This window comes from Equus asinus, chromosome 3 (genome assembly GCF_041296235.1).
Source record: "Equus asinus isolate D_3611 breed Donkey chromosome 3, EquAss-T2T_v2, whole genome shotgun sequence".
Classification (NCBI taxonomy): Eukaryota; Metazoa; Chordata; class Mammalia; order Perissodactyla; family Equidae; genus Equus; species Equus asinus.
This window is the reverse complement of record NC_091792.1, coordinates 133019382-133036635: the sequence shown is the minus strand read 5'-3', so window position 1 is coordinate 133036635 and position 17254 is coordinate 133019382. Positions and strand designations below refer to the sequence as shown.

General features: G+C 36.0%; 1 protein-coding gene across 10 annotated transcripts in view; it reads right to left on the bottom strand.

Annotated features, from left to right (window-relative positions):
* The window catches only part of ARAP2 (ArfGAP with RhoGAP domain, ankyrin repeat and PH domain 2), a 173438-nt gene that overhangs the window by 2322 nt on the left and 153862 nt on the right, over positions 1–17254 (bottom strand). For all 10 annotated transcript variants that reach the window (XM_070506079.1, XM_070506080.1, XM_070506072.1 and 7 more), the window contains 4 exons: positions 13159–13241; positions 12049–12084; positions 10049–10112; positions 3729–3863 (listed from right to left, as the gene is read on the bottom strand). In XM_070506079.1, the coding sequence (XP_070362180.1) occupies positions 3729–3863; positions 10049–10112; positions 12049–12084; positions 13159–13241 (318 nt within the window). The remainder of the gene's footprint in view (positions 1–3728; positions 3864–10048; positions 10113–12048; positions 12085–13158; positions 13242–17254) is intronic.

The following is a 17254-nucleotide window of genomic DNA, read 5'->3' as shown; positions in this document are numbered from 1 at the left end:
TAGCTTAATTTCAAAGTTTCACTAGAAGGATGTTAAAATAATGAGAAATAGCAGTGAGGGTTCTACAACAATCTGAATGTAATTAATGCCACTGAACTAGAAACTTAAATGGTAAAAATGGAAAATTTTATGTTAGGTGTATTTTATCAAGATAAAAAACAGAAAAACAAAACAAAATATCAAAGAGTCGGGAAAATGATGGCTAATTAGCACAGGAATGGAACTGGGAATTTATAAATAAATATTAATCCTATTGAAGTTTCACTTGCATCTATTACTTGAGGAAAACTAAGGATCAAGCAGAATGGTTTTATACGTCATAGTAACAGTTCTCATTATCTTTCAACAATCAGCAGAAAGACTTTGGGACTCTCTTAGACATAGAATTTAAGGGCCAAGTATTAATACACGTAATGCTAAAATTTCAAGTAAACAATAATATTAGCCCAAATGATGTAACCTTATATGAAGCTGGGGAGAGGTGATGGAAGCGAACTGTTAAAGAGTCAAGAGGACGGGGCAGTGAGTGCTTTGTATGAACAATATGGTGTACTGGAGTGCCTTGAATATTGTGGGGAAAGAAAGGCAAGGACATGAATACTGGGGAAAGAAGGACACAGTTTATGTGCTGTACTGTCCTTAAAAGATAAAGTGTTAATAATTTAAAAAGAAAGATAGGTAAGGTATGAAATTAGGGGAGCAAGAGGTGACCTGGTCCAGATGATGCCAGTTTGTGTCCAAGGGTGTTTAGAGAAAACCATTTGTTTGAATGGAAATGACAATCTGAAATGGAGTCTGTCTCTCCCAGAGAGAGCAGCTCCAGCAGTCATAGCCACAGCAGGCTGCAGGAAGGGGTCTCAGAGAAAATATCTCACACGGCTTTAGTCTGTGCCTGCATATATTTTCCATTACATCCAGATGTGGGCCAATGGTTATGGAGCTCTCATAATACCAAAAAATAATATGACCAATATGTACAGATTACAGTAGAAACTCTCCAAAATGACAGTCACTAGTAAACTCACTGTATTAGTTGATAATCTCCATACTATAAAATATGTAATTGTATTACTAATTTAATCCTCACAATAGTACTTTAAACTTTATGATTATTTACACTAAAAAGTATATTATTTATGTTTTAAGATGCAGAAATAGAAACTCAAGGAAATAATAATTTGCCCACGGTCACATAACTGGGAGGTTGGAATCCACCCCAGACTGGTCAGTCTGAAATCAATGTGCTTCATTCCACCGCATCCAACTGTGCTCTAGAATGGTGATGGGGAGACAGGTGTTTAATGGTTGATTCTAGATCACCATTTTCTGCTTCAGTTGCATCATTCTTTGCTCATTATTTTTATTTGTTTTACAGAAAGCATTCTTAAAAGGAATGGCAATTTTGGAAACTAGTGACTTATCCTATATTGTTTTCCAAGTTCCTTATCATTGTCTCAATAAATGTTAACTATGTGCCAGGCATTATTCTAATAAATTCTCATGTATGATGTTATTTAATCCTTACAACTACCCTATGAGGTAGGAGCTTTTATCGTTCCTATGCGCTTACAGATAAAGTGAGCACAAGAAAGCTAAGCAGGTACCCAAGATTTTACAGGGAGAAGTAGGAGGGCCATAGGTAACATCTAGATTGTGCAGTCTTAAGCACTATGTTTTTCTCTTCATGCATGATTTCCTTTGCCAACAACTTACATTCCCCTGCTTATTCAGCTGGCTCACCACTAACTTACTCAATTAATTCTAGAAGTTGCTTCCTCTAGGAAGCCCTTCCTGCCCAGATGACGTATCCTCACACAAATTTCAATAGAACCTCATGAAAGCAAGACAGGTCACGAAACAGGAAATCACCACATGGCCAAGTCACAAAATTTATCAATCTGCCAAAAACTTTTTTGAAAAACAATTCTTCTTGAATATATCCATTGACATGACTATATTTTTTCCTTATGAGTATATTCTACTTAGTAATATTAGTCATTTCCATTTGTAAAACAATCAAAAGTGGTCAGTCATTTTATAAATATATTTTCTTACATATTTACATGAATCTAATCTAATTCTATAACAAACATTTTTATGGTTCATATGTAAAATTTTCCATTGTTATTTTGTTTTAATGTCTTTTAAACTTTCTATGTTTTTTCCAACATTAGAATATTTAAAAATCCTTTGCCAAATTTGTTGAATTGCCACATCACTAAATTCACTAAATTTATAAAAAACTTGGTTTACTTTACTCATAAATTTTCCAGCAATTACTGTATCATGGAATTGTTTTAAGGGCCTTTAACAATTTCTTTGCAGCTTTAGTTTATCAGTTTTCTGATCTTAAGTAGGCTAAAAAAATTGTCTCTGAAATTGTGGGTTTGGGATTAGGTAACAATCTATTACATACTCAACCATCATCCCATTCAATACTGGATACTGGTTAATGTATTTTGACTTTAATAATTTATGTTTTGCTTTGCTCCATAATCAATCCTAAGGCAACGACAGGAGAAGGTGGGCTCCCAGTAAGGCATACCTACTCTCTACATTTGTTTCATTTGTTAACCTGTCCTTTAACCTTGTATTCCTGGGAAATGTGACTCTTAGCCAATCCAGAATCTTAAAGTTCTAAGGAATCTACAGTTCTGCAGAGCAGTTTATTACTAAAAAACCTCTAAATGCAGAACGGCAGGAGGGACAAGCTCTTGATTTCTTGGAGTCTTCTATCTCCCCTTTGATTGTATCAGTGCAGAAACACTGAGTAGGCAACAAAGGAAGGAAACTCTGATTTTCAAAGCTTTTATCTTTTAGAGAAGAGGAATATTACGGTGGGATAAACAAATGTTCAAGGAAAGACAGGCATTGAGAAACATTTTTAAATAATCTGGTCACTAAATTAAAATGGCTTTAGTTCTTCAAAAGTTATTTCTGTTTGGAAAGCAAGAAATTCAAACAGCTTAATCCCAAACCTAGACTCTAAGAAGAAATAATATTTTTTACATGCTTTTCTTTTTGCTTTGAGGGACTCAATTAAGGCATTGAAACATGCATTAGTCTCAAAGTGCCTAACGAGTTTTGAGTGTAAACAGCCTATGTCCTTTCCTGAAGAGATTGAACTTCAAGTCAAGATTGATGCTGCTTATGTTCCCCCCTCCCCTCAGGTGAAAAGGAAAACAAGTAGCAGCTTTCACGAAACATGCCAAATCTTCTTTACTGATGCTTAGGGGTCATCTTGCAGTTCCTTAAATTAACTGAGACATCCCATCAGTTCCCAAACCGGTGGAATTTGATTGCACTACTAGAAAGTCTAGTTACCATGGCTCCAGACATATTCTGCCATGGGCTCATTCTAAGGATGTTAGAAGTGAACTTGTAAGACTAATTTGAGACTGTAATTTTACCACCACAACTTCTGTATATATATTTAAAATTGCCTTGCTACTTTAGGGATAAGAAAATAAATGGTATTGTGAAATTTAATTGGGTAGTCAATGACATTATTAAAACTAATCATTTAAGGGAAGTTAAAAAATATAAAATTTCAAGTGTGGCATAGGGCTACTCATGTTTTTTTGATAGATGTGATTTTACCATGCTTTTCAAAGTGATGATTGCTGTGCTTTTGAAGCCAATGAAATAATTAATGCACTTATAATCACATTAAGATATAAGAAAACAAATGCTATAATTAATATAAAACAAATAAAATCCTAACCTACCTCAATATTTCTCTGGGCTTGGGCTGCATCTTTCTCGTGCTGGATGGGAATTAGAGGCAAACCTCCAATTTTCGGGTTTTTCGTTATAGAACGTTTTCTTTCCTTTCCAGCTGGTGGCCGTATGTCATTTTCATGCTGTGGAAACAAAATTTCTTGCTGTTGGTGTGGATTTTATTATGTGATACACCATGTTATATATAGTCACTTGGCTCCCCTTCCATATATCCAAATCAAATGATCTGCTTTCCATGAAAATGCCATTTGTAATTATGACGACTCTGGTGGCCACATCGCTCCAGGATGTAAAATTCTTAAGTGAACCGAGCTTTGAGGTCTCAGTTCAATTTCTAAGTTTCAAATACATGCCTTCTGTACTACTTATCAAACCAAAAGGGGGAAAATATTTAAGGAAACTGGCAAATCTCTTTGTGAGAGAAAAATAACACATTTGTCTACATTTTTAGGCCCTGTAATCAAAGTAACTACGTATTCATTTTCTCTCTCCTCCAAAGATGACTTTAGTATAAAAATAATTTGACCTTATATGCCCGAAGTGAGCCTAAGGCATGGCTACCAGAAAAATTAGCCTTATTTTATGACCTTTTGAAAAACGTTACTTTTTCATCAAATTGGATTCTAAAGAAATGTTACCTTGTACACAGACGTTTATAGTGAAAATCACTGTAATCACAAAATCACAACAGAGAATGTGGCACATTTGTTTTCAAATTATTGACTACATACTCTGGCCACTGAGCAATTATAGATATGACTGGAGAAAAGTTAATTTTGCAACGGGAAGAAATATCCACAGGTAAAAACATAAGCTCTTGAGTGATAAATCTTTGAGATATACATACAAAGACAAATCTTTAAAGAATTTTTCTACTCCTCAGGGTAGATTAACTTTTTAGAAGTTGGGAAAAGTGAATTGATTTTCAGATAACAACCTATGAAAGAAATACAGAACACCAAGTATAAAAGGAGAAGCTTACAGATGTTATGATGAAATGAAAACCATTTGGTAAACTATATAACTAAATGTCTACTCTTTCTTTTCCTCAAGACTCAACAGGTTCTTGTTCTTATGTTGAAATTAGTATTTTAATGTAGTGTTTTACAGCAAAGAACTCATTTCAACAAATACTGACTGTGTAGTACACATTATATAACAGTTAATTTATATTGTGGGGCATACTGCTAGACTTTGTGCTTATTAATATACATATATTATCTAATTTCTCAACGACCCTACAGTGTAGGTCCTATTATTACTAGATTTAGTGTATACACATCAGATCAACCATTGAATTTTAGTGAAGTGTTTACTTTGGGTCAGCAAATCTAGAAAGGTAGATTATGCAGTATTTCAGAGAGAAAGTTACAAGCTTCATGATATTATTTTTATGTCAAGGTCCCAAACTTGGTATAAATAATTTTGATATTATTATAAGTGGGATGTTCCCAACAGGTAAAGCTAGGAGAAAACTGGCTGGGAAGAAATTAGGTAACCCTATGAATTATGCATACACTTCTATTTACTGTATAGAACATGTGCTCAACGATATTTTGAGGAACCTAAGAGCAGATGCAGTTTTGAAACACATATTTCTTTTTCTGAGATGATATACAATGCTGTGAATACCAGCTAATCATGTCTCACTGGATTGATCCAAGAGGTATTTTTCCCAATAGCAGAAATCATTAGATCTAAGTAATATGTTCTGACAACATTTATAATTATGTATAAGTGACTTCAAAAGTCATACAGCATGGATCATATATACCTGAGGATCATACTTACATTATTATAACCAATGATCACACCCCAAAATCTTCATTTCTGCCTCCCACTTTCTATTTTCTTTCCCTACAGCTTTACTGAGGTATAACTGACAAAACTGTAAGATATTTAAAGTGTACAATGTGATGATTTGATATATGTATACATTATAAAAGGATTCTGAACTCCATCAAGTTAACACATCCATCACCTCACACATTTATCTTTTGAGGAGGGGGGCGGTAAGAACACAAGTTCTACTCTCTTAGCAAATTTAAATTATACAATATGGTATTATCAACTGTAGTCACTAGGTTATACATTAGATCCTCAGAATGTATTCATCTTGCAACTGAAAGTTTATACCCTTTTACCAAATTTTCTCTATTTCCCCTATCCCCCAGGAACTACTTTTCTACTCTCTGTTTCTATGAGTTCCACTTTTTTTAGATTCCACATATAAGTGATACCATGCAGTATTTGTCTTTTTATGTGTGGCTTATTTCATTTAGCATAATGCCCTCCAGGTTCATCCATGTTGTCGCAAATGACATATCTTCTTCATTTTAAAGGCTGAATAATATTCCGTTGTTTATATATGTCACATTTTCTTTATCCAGTCATCTGTTGACAGACTCTTAGGTTGTTTCCACACCTTGGTTACAGTGAATAATGCTGCAGTGAACATGCTCTCACTTTCTGACCTTGATCTCTCATCTTTCCAGCTAACTTAATTTAGTTTCATTCACTCTAAGTATTCTTCAGACTCCTTGAGACCTTCAATCCATTCTCCACTACCATTCTACTTTCCACATTTTTTCCCACTTCCTTCATAGCCTGGCTTAGATTTCACGGTCAATCAGTCTACGCACCTCCTTGTAAATATCTTCAGGTCCTGTGCTCCTTCTCCCTCCATCACACTTGCCTGGCAAAACCCCAAACCTAGTTAAACCCAATTCTACTTACTCTATGGGTGCCTAGCAATTGATAGAGAAAAAAAAAATAGAAGATCACTCTGGGGATTCATCTCACTTTAAACTTAACTTTCAAGTGAGCACTCAGCATTCCCCTGACGTTCTAGTACACTGCCACTGGCTTCCTCGCTCTGATTATTTCTCATCTTTTACTCTGACCCTACACTTCTAATATCCCTACGTGACTCACATGTGGTGACCTCACTGATCTAATTTTAAAACTTATTATTAACCATTCCATAATTTCATTTTCCCACCATAAAATGTACCATTATCTCTGCATCTGTAGCCATACGTTAGGCTCCCTTCTCTTCCAATCAGTATTTGTTCTGACGACAAATAACTTTTCTCCAAACATATCTATAATTGCTCAGTGTGCCAGAATATAGAGTCAATAATTTGAGAACAAATGTGCCACACTCTGTCATACAGTGATTCTTTTCAGGAATGATGAACAAATGTGCACTTGCTCATATTGCTTCATGTCTGCTCAGGGCCTCTTCTGGCTTAATAATCTTTCCCCTCCTCTATTAAATTTTTCTTCCAATTACTGGATTGTCTCCAGCAGCATATATGCCAAGTATACACTCTCCCATCTTAAAGACAAAAAAATAAAAACCCCAAAACCTACCCTGACCTCTTGTTTCTATCTAGACACAGCCTCATTTGTCTATATAGCAAATTCCTTCATAGAATTCTCTATACCCATCACCTGGTTTTCTTCTTTCCTCAACCCTTCTCATGTCTTTTGCTGTTTTTTTCTTTTCTGTTTGACCTTTAAAGTTTGGAATGTCCCAGGGCTTATTTGTCCTCTCTCTCTCTTCCTATACTCCCCCCTTCTTTCTCATTTTATATTCTCATTCTTTCTTTCTCATTCTCTTTCCCTATTCTTCTCTCTCATCTCACCCAATCCTCCCATAGCTTTCAATACAATCTAAATCCTGACTTCCCCCAAATTTATATTTCAGCCTCAAACTTCTGCCTGAGGTTTTGATCCATGCATGCAACCTGCTACTCAGCATATTCATATGTATGTCTAATACACATTTCAAATTTTATGTGGCCAAAACAGAACTCTCAATTTTCTTCTGCATCTCTGATAACGTCGCTTACACTTGCCAAGTGCTCAAAAAACTAGGACTCTTCCTTGATTTCTACTCCTTTTCTCAAACTGCTATAGCCAATCAATCTGCAAGTCTTATTAGTTCTACCTTCAAATATTCTTGAATCTGAATATGTCTTGCCAGACCCACTGTTATCATACTAGCCTAAGCTGCCATCTTCCACACAGCTGTTCTTCCTGCTTCCATCTTTGATTCCTACAGTACAGCCCCAACAAAGTAACCAAAATTATTATTTTTCCAAATAATATAAATCTGATTATATCATTCCCTTGCTTACCACGCAAACTCCTAAACTGGGACTACATGAGCTGTCTCCTGCCTGCCTCATCTCTTATATCCTCTCTCACATACACCTCCAAGATGCTCATGGAATAAGCCAAGAATATGACATTCCAGGACCTTGTACTTGCTGGCCCCTATTCCTGGATTCTCCCCACCTCCTGCACACATGCATGACTCACTCCCTCATTTCAGACAGGTCTCAGCACACCTGTCAGGTACTCAGAAAGGCATTCCCTGAGAACCTTAATCAGTGCTCTTCCTTCCCTCAGTCACACTGGCTTTCCTTTCCCTAGCTTATTATTTATTTTATTTTATCCCACTAATATCTATTTGAAATTTTATCAGATTACTTATTTATTTTGTTCTCTCTTTTGAATTTTACAAATACTGAGTATGGAGTTTGTAAAAGGCATTGGGTTCTGTGATGCAGATATACATATGGGTCTACTAAGACTGACAAGAGTCCCTCCTCTCATGGAGTTTGTGTTTTAGTAGGAAAGACAGACACGAAAAATTTAAATACACATATGCTTTTTAATTAGCACTATAATGCTATAGGATAGTATAGGATGGTAAGGGTTCGCAGATCATGAAGGTCTTATGGGTTTGAAGGTCAGGGAAAGTTTCTCTGAGAACGTGACATAAAAGCTGAAATCTACAGGACTTTTGAGGCAGAGATGAGCACGTGGATGGATATTAGAAAAGTATTCCAGGCACCAGAAAGAATTCATTGTAAGGGGCCTCACTGTTCACTAGTGTGAGAGAGAGTGTGTGTGTGTGTTTTAATATATATATTAACATTTGCTACTTTCCTGTTTCCCTATGGAGGTGAACCTTTAAATCCTTAAATCAGAAAGGACCTTTGTGTTTATCTTAATCCTAAGAAGTGGAATGAACAGAGGAAAGGTAATTGGGCCGAGTCTCTGGGGCCAAGACAACCAAGGATAGGTAAGAAGGGATAAATAACTTGGCCATGAGAGCAACCTCTGTTTCCTGGCTATTTATATCTTGCTTTCCGACTGCGAGTCTACTGACTTCAATTATAAGAAAAGAAATACCAATTTAGTTGTGCCATAAACACTGTACCAGTTTTCAAGTCTACGGTTCCAATTTTACTAAAATACTTCAAATGTAGTTTTTTTAAAGTAGGACTTGAATATCTGAATTTTTAAAAAGTCACAAAAGAGAAGAAAAGTCTCTAAAAGTTAGCAACCAGTATTTTTCAGCAAATGTATTCCCAGGTAGTAATAGCAGGGTCAGGCTGAGAAGAGCAGTGTTTATTAACCACTGGAAAGGTTAATAAATTAAATGAATAGAGAAAATGGTTTTTAAAACAAATAAAGACCAGATTTTGGGGTGAATTAACTTCTCACTTATAAGAGAAATAGGGAAGTACATCCTTAGTAATAAAGAGTGTCAACTTAATCGTTACCAGTGAATTTCAATGCTCTTGTGGGAAGCATTGCTGGGAATTCAGCTAGATAAGGTTGGGGGAAAAAAACCAATACTATTAGTGGGACTCCTTAACCGTTCCCCAAAAGAGTAAGTCCTCCTTACAGAGGAAACTAAATGGGGAATTGAGTACAGGTGGCGGCCTCTGATACCCTGGGTTAAACCACTAAATGTTCAGTCCTAAGCAAATGATGGAACCTTTGATACCCTTTACTCCCTCGTCTATAAGCAATGTCATGTACAGTTTGTTACAAGGACTACATAAGTTAACTCTTTTGAAGTATCTAGCACACAGTAAGTATTGAAGAAATCGGTTCTTGCCCTTGTTCCTGGAAAAGCAGAGGTGCGGAGAGTAGGAGGCCATAAGGGGACAAGAAGGAAAATAGCACATTTTCTAAACAAAGATCAATGCGGGACCCTGGTAGGATGGCAGCTTAGACAAGCTCCTCTTTCTTACAGTACTACCGTCTTGAAGCAACACACCTCTCCTAAGCTAAGGAGCTGCAGGAGTGGCAAAAAGAAGACTCCACAAAGAGAGAAGATTGTCTTTCAAAGAGTAATGGATAAATCTGGATTCTCAAATATTTAAAAAATATGAATGAGAAAATAAAGGTATACACACAAAAACTCAGATTCTTTGAAAATCACCACCACATTTCCTATAGGTCATTACACTTTACTGAATAGTTGAAAAAGATATCATACCTGGGCAATAAAGATACTGGCCATCCACTCCATCTGACTTTGTAAACTATCACAACACAGGTGCCTGCAAAATATGTTTACAATTTAAAAAGACAATGGAATTCTCCAGAGTATTTAGTGATTAAGTGATCAGAAAGTTCTTTAGGCTTCTCCTAATTAATGACTCAATGCAATCAAAATGCAAGTATTTCAGTACGAGTTGCTTCAGGCTTCTGTTAAGCGTACAATATCAAAATAATAGTGTAAATATGTTAAACAAAATACAGCTAAAGGCTTTGGCAACTGCTGAAAAATGATCAGCAATATTTTTGGAAAAGCCGAAAGGTCAACGTCATTTGTTTTTTCAGATACATGATGTAAAACCATCTCCGAGCCTAAGAAGAAAAGTATGTGCACATTTTCTTAAGAGCAGATTTTTCAAAAAGGCTTAGACGGTCTCCATCATTATGATTATAAACGTTAACACTCACAAGACTCATGAAAAACGAACTAAATGAAAAACCACTGCATGCCCGACAACACTGATTCAGTGACCTTTCATTGAAAACTTACATAAAACAAAGACCTTGCCTTCAAGGTTCACATAGTCTATTAGGGAAGCCAGGCATGTAAACAAATAAATTATAACATGGTGAGAAAAAGAGTAAAGTTAAACACAAACAGAGAAACAGCACACTTGGGGATGAGGTGGAGGTTGTTTTCTGGACGAGGAAAATTTTGCAACTGATGTTAGAGTGGTACAATGGACATTTCAATATAATTATATTTTTTATATTCCCGTATTATAAGTAATTTGGAAAAAATGTTAAAACCAAACTTGTAAAAAATTTTTGCTTCCTTCATTAGATTCTCAGGAAAATACTTTCCCTTCCCATTGCCATGTCTAAGAAAACTGTTCCCTCTGCAAATCATTTTAATTATGCACTTCTGTGTACAAAATACTGCAGATGCAAAGAAGAAATAATGATTTGAGATGAGAGTTATCTGATAAGATTTTTGGGGCATTTGAGCCACGGTGTGAATGAAAAATAGTAGCTTAGTCAGCCAGATCCGCAGGAAGAGGATGGAAATGATGAGGGGAGCGAGCAGCATACAGTGTAGAAGACGGTTCAGGAAAGGGACCACATACGTCAAACAGGTAGATATGAAGCAGCAAAGAACGCATGGGGAATGAAAGACAGAATAGTGTTTTATTATTAAGTAAAAAGGGAAAATTGTGGGAGATAAAGCTGACGGAGCCCCATATTAAAGGGCCTCGCATGCTGTGCCAACTCTCTTGTACTTTATCCTGCAGGTATAGGATTCACAGAAGAGTTTTAAAGAAGGAAAGAAACGTGACATACTTTAGAAAGTCTCTTTGGTGGCTGGGAGGCGAATGTACTAGAAAACAAAAGCAAAGTCAGAGGCATGAAGAGAACTTAGGACTTCTGGAATAATCCAAGTAAATGAATGAAGGGACGGCCCCAAGGATAGAGGGCATGGGTGGAACAGAGAGAGAATTTTGAGGCAGACTGGGTACGGCAGAGTGATGGATTAGACACATGCGCACGAGGGCGGAGACATCTAGTACAGCCTTCAGGAAGAGTGTCTAGATCCCAGTGACATCAATGGAAACACTACATTTACGGAAAGAACAGGTTTAGATCAAGATTTTTTTTTTAACTGAGTTTTGGCTACTTCTTATCCTTTATTTAAAACTGAATTTTGTCTCCTTATCCCACAAAAGCTGGAATTCCACACTCATATAAAAGTAGGAAGAAATCAGATGTAGTTTCTCTTAATAGGCATTGGCAAATAGGATACATGGGATTGGAAGGGACCCAAACCCTGAAGCAAATCTATTTTCCTCTTCTTAGACTCAGAGTATTTAGAAAAGATTTTAGTTTCACTTCAGTGAAACATTTCCTGACTGTCAATCTATCTGCCAAATAATAACATTATTTGTTTACTGAAGTTATCATCAATACATCAAATACAAAAATTGCCAGCTGTTAACTTACCAGTGATGTTTTTCAGAATATGCTGTCAATCCCCAACTGCATCACATGGGAAAAAAACACACATGAATAAAATGACAAATTAATTATGACAAATTAAAAATGACAAATTTTACAAGACTGAAAACAGGATTAGCTGTTAAGGAGGTGATATTCAGTAGTGGGAATGCCTAATAGAATAGATATCTGGACGTGAATGATAAATGTTGAGGGATTTGGCTACAAATGTTCACTGAAGGGAGACAGGGAAGGAGTCTCTTTATGTTAAGAAGCAGAGGAGGAAATCTCTCAGAAGATACTCCTGGCGGAGTAATGACAGATGTCTAGGAAAATGGCCAAAATAAGATAATATACATATTGACCTACTGATATTGTGAGAAATTAAAGAATGTGCAAATTGCAATACAAGTATATGTGCTTGGCTTAGAAACTAAGCATGCAGGCAAAAGTGAGGACATTTTCAGTAACAGAATCTTAAACTATATACAGTTCATTAAAATGAGATTTCATAATAAGTATTAGTGCAAACATTAATTAGCTAATCAAAGTAATTTGTGATAAGAAAGTGTGGTATACACCAAATGCTGGGATGATTCAAGTATTAAGAGGAACATAATGCATAAGAGGGGTCCATTTCCTCTTTACCATCTACATGCCACTGGTTTACTACCCAATTCAGCAAAGCAAAAAGGGCAAATTATATAGCCAGGCATCAGGAGGCTGGAGGGCAGCATTTGACTTCCTGTATGTAGACTTCCCTGGAACATCCTCATGTCCCCATGCTGTGACTGATGAAGGGACAGGATGTGGAGAAACCCATGTGTTTCCCAGTACACACGGCCTTCTAGGGATTTCTTACTTTACATGAAGGAGATGCAATCACCCAGGAACTTGACCTTTGTTAGTCTGAGTGGGAATTGCATCCCTCCACATTTCCATGTGCAAGTTTCCTTGGTCTGCGATAGGTCCCCTGCCACATGTCTGTGGCAACTTAAGGAATGTGTCTAAAACTTAATTTATAAAAAGTTAGACTAATGCCACTGGTCCCTAAATCCTTGGACATATGTGCCTGTAACTTTTTCTTTTCAACAATCCTTCCCTCTCAAACTTTACCTCGTGGGAGGCTTCATCTTCTTTTTCACTCCAAGATAAAACTTCATTGAACTGAGAGAAAACATTCTGTCATATTTACTACTCTGTAAGAAAAACAAAATAATTTGAAATTTAAGACATTTTTATAAATATCCTTACATTTTCCTTGAGTGTTAATGACTGAGTTTAAAATTGTTTAGTTTCTCCAATATTTCATGAAACATTTTACCAAGATTTTAGTAAATGAAGATTGTTTTGATTACAATGTTTTAAATTTAAATAGATTTAAATTTAAAATTAAATAGATTTAAAAATATATATGTATGTTTACACGTGTGTATATGGATGTACAAACACACATACACAGGTCAATAATTCTTTATTCAAAACACCTGGGACCAGATGTGTATCAGAATTGATAATTTTTCAACTTTTTCATATTTTAAAAATATAATGCAATGCATGTGCAATATGTTATGTAACTCTACCACACCACCAGTGTTGTCTGGGGTAGCACCCTCTGTTCAAATATATTCACAATTCTGTACTGAAATGCATGACATTTCATACAGTGTGAGATAAATAAATGTTATAAATATTGTTACGGACTGAATGTTTGTATCCCCTCAAATTCATATGCTGAAATCTAATGTCAAACGTGACAGTATTTGGAGGTGGGGCCTTTGGCAGATAATTAGGTCATGAGGTTCCAGCCATCATGAATGGGATTAATGCCCCTAAAAGAGGCCATAGAGCCAGCTTGCTCTCTTTCTGCCACGTGAGGATACAGAGAGAAGTCAGCAGTCTACAAGCACGAAGAGGGCTCTCCCCAGAACCTGACCAAGCTGGGCACCATGATCTTGGACTTCCAACTTCCAGAAGTGTGAGAAATAAATTTTCTTTATAAGCCACTCAGTCTATTGTACTTTGTTATAGCAGCCCAAACTGACTAAGACGAATATCTTCATTTTGGTCTGGGTCAGGTGTTGCCACCAAATGAGTTACGATTTTTTGTAGTTTTTTGGAGTTCATAATTATGGCAAACAGACTGTGAGCCTGTATGGAGACATAATGAACTATCTCAAATAGCCATATTAATGAAAATCTTCACTAATAATTTATGAAAGTAGACAAAAAATTTACATTTGGTCTGGATAATTACATATTCTCCATACACATCCCAACGCCGTTGTCTGAGATTAATATTTAAAAAATGTTAAATCCTTGAACAGAGACCATCAGCAAAGTTATCTGACAGAGGCAACACTTGAATCATTACACTCTAATTTAAAAGCTTAATATCAAACCAAGCATATTTTATTATTTATCCTTGGATACCCTGCAACAGATTTTATAAAGATAACAGCCACGGAAATAACTATTAACACTGATAACCTAAAAATTCTCAGGGAAATCTCTTGTTTCAAACTGGTAGGCAGATAGCCTTTATAGCTAAGCAAGGGTCTTGGAATCATAGAGACCAGGTAAGTACAGTAAGCATACAGGAAATTGCAGCAATTATTATTATTATAAAGTTAGAACACATTACTTTGGACAAAGGGCAAGATAGACAAATTGTCAGGGCCCCAGGACAATGCGCAAAAACCCATTTAGCAAACATGTAGCTCAAATCAGTACTAAGTTCTATAAAAGTTAAACTATTACTATGAAGTCTTTTCTTTATGAGAGCAGTCAAATTTGAAAAGTAAAAGGTGGATAATATGTATACAAAATTAAAACGTGTTTTCCACATAGAAAACAGGTTAGGAAAATATGGAGAAAATATATATAGAAAAAAGTAAGCACACAGAAGACCAGGAATAATGCTTTGATGACCAACGGGCAGAGGCCGTTGATAAGGCCTGGAATTTACATGGTGAATTTACTCCTACTATTATCAATGTTTGCTCTTATTATCATGATGAATAATTTAAAAAACATATTTCGGACATTTATTTTTCTTATGGCCAGATTTCTAGAAATGGAGTCACTGGGTCTAAGGATAGGAACATGATTAAAATTTTGACTAACCTGACAGGATACATTTACTTACAGTTGAGCACATATTTGTATATTTGCTAGCGATCTTCAGTTTTGATTTGGTCAACAATTTATCCATATCTTATTTGTTTGCTTTAGTTCTTTATATATGAAATACGAAATTGCTTTGTCTTTTAAGGGGAAATATTCTACTCAAATTTCTGTTTTTTCACTGTTTACTCAATTCCATGGCCATGTAGCTTGAAGGATTGCTGTTTTTAAAGTTTTAATTCTTTTGTCAATCTGGAACATATATTTTACATATAACATTGATGAGAATTTAAATTGAAATTTTTTTGTGAAAAATTATCCCAGCCCTATTTATTAAACAAAGCTTTCTTTAGATATACATTTATGATGGCATATTGATGAAAAATAAATTCTAATATACAATTAAGTCTTTTACCTGACTTTATGGTACCATTGCTCTCTGTTTTTATAGCAGGATCATATTATCTAAGATATTTTAGTTTTCTTGTACACCTTTATATTGTGTTGGGAAATACTTCACAATTATTTTACTTTTATGCCCCCAAAACGTTTGCAAGCATTCTTATGTGTTTACCCTCTCAGGTGAATTATCAAAGCCTTTTTGCCAAGCTCAAAAAATAATTCCCTTTGGGGGCTGGCCGCGTGGCCGAGTGGTTAAGTTCGCGCGCTCCGCTGCAGGCGGCCCAGTGTTTCGTTGGTTCGAATCCTGGGCGCGGACATGGCACTGCTCATCAAACCACGGTGAGGCAGCGTCCCACATGCCACAACTAGAAGGACCCACAATGAAGAATATACAACTATGTACCGGGGTCTTTGGGGAGAAAAAGGAAAAAAATAAAATTAAAAAAATAATAATTCCCTTTGGAATTTTGAAAAGAATTACATCAAACCTATAAATCACTATTAGTAGACTTTACACAAATTTCCTTTATTTCTATCAGTAAAGTTCTGTAGTTTTCTTCATACAAGCCTCAACTTCTTATTAGGGTCATTTTCTGGTAGATTATATGTTTTGTCTTCTTACTCCAACAGAGGACTGGTTTTGGGGTACTGATTTTTTAGCTTGCTACTTTACTGAATGTTAAGGAATTTGAACTCTCTAATATGGAACAGTGAGGCAGCTTTGTAGGGCAGTGAGTATCCCAGATAGGAAAGAGTGAAGGAGAGGAGAACTTAAAAACGTACACAATAGAGGCAATCCTGGCCTCCTGGGTCAGAGTCAAATCAATTTTAAGTGAGGTGAAAGTCCCTCCTTGTAGTCAGCCTGCTGTCCCCTTGAGTCCCAACCCAGGCAGCAGAGTAGGGTGAGAGGCAGCGATTCCAGCAGTTTGGGGAAATGGGGCTTGCATGTTCGAGAATGAGAAGCCCTGTGCCTGAACCAGGCAGTCCCCACTCATGCAGGCCATTGCTAAGTCCTGCACTGCCTACATTTTGGTACTTTTGGGAATAGACTGAGAGTCCTAAGTAATGCAACTCATTGTCAAGCCACTCCTGACATGAAAGCTCGTTACTTTATACCATATCCTGTCCCAAAAGAACACAAATGATGTAATTTGAGAGGAGATCAGCAATAGTGGAAGGAAATCTTTTTAGTTTCAATCTTTAAACTGCATATGCATAAAGAGGAACTATAAGGATCCTAATGGAAAGTTCTATAAAAAGAAATCTCATTTGGCAAGAAAACTTTACTCTTGGCTTATTACAACTCTCTCTTTTGCTATCTGTATTTTCTGGATAATTTCTTCAAAAAGTTCAATATACTGGAGAGTTATAAAGTCTGTAATATACTGCTTCAGGCACTATATTTTAAAATAAAGTTTTTAACTAAGCCAATTAAATTAGTGTGCTTAAAAAATTATTCTTGTGGCTAAAAGGCATTTGCTTATCAGTGCATGCAACTTTTAACCACCCCCCCTTACTCATTTGCTTTTTTTTCACACCATTAACAGTGTAATGGTAATATTCTTTGAAACTTCTCACCTTTTATGTAAATCAAGTCTGAAAACATTTTAATTAACATTTTCCGTGCACGGAAAATTCTCAAAACAAAATATATCTTCCCCTGTGTATTATCCTAATTTGTTGT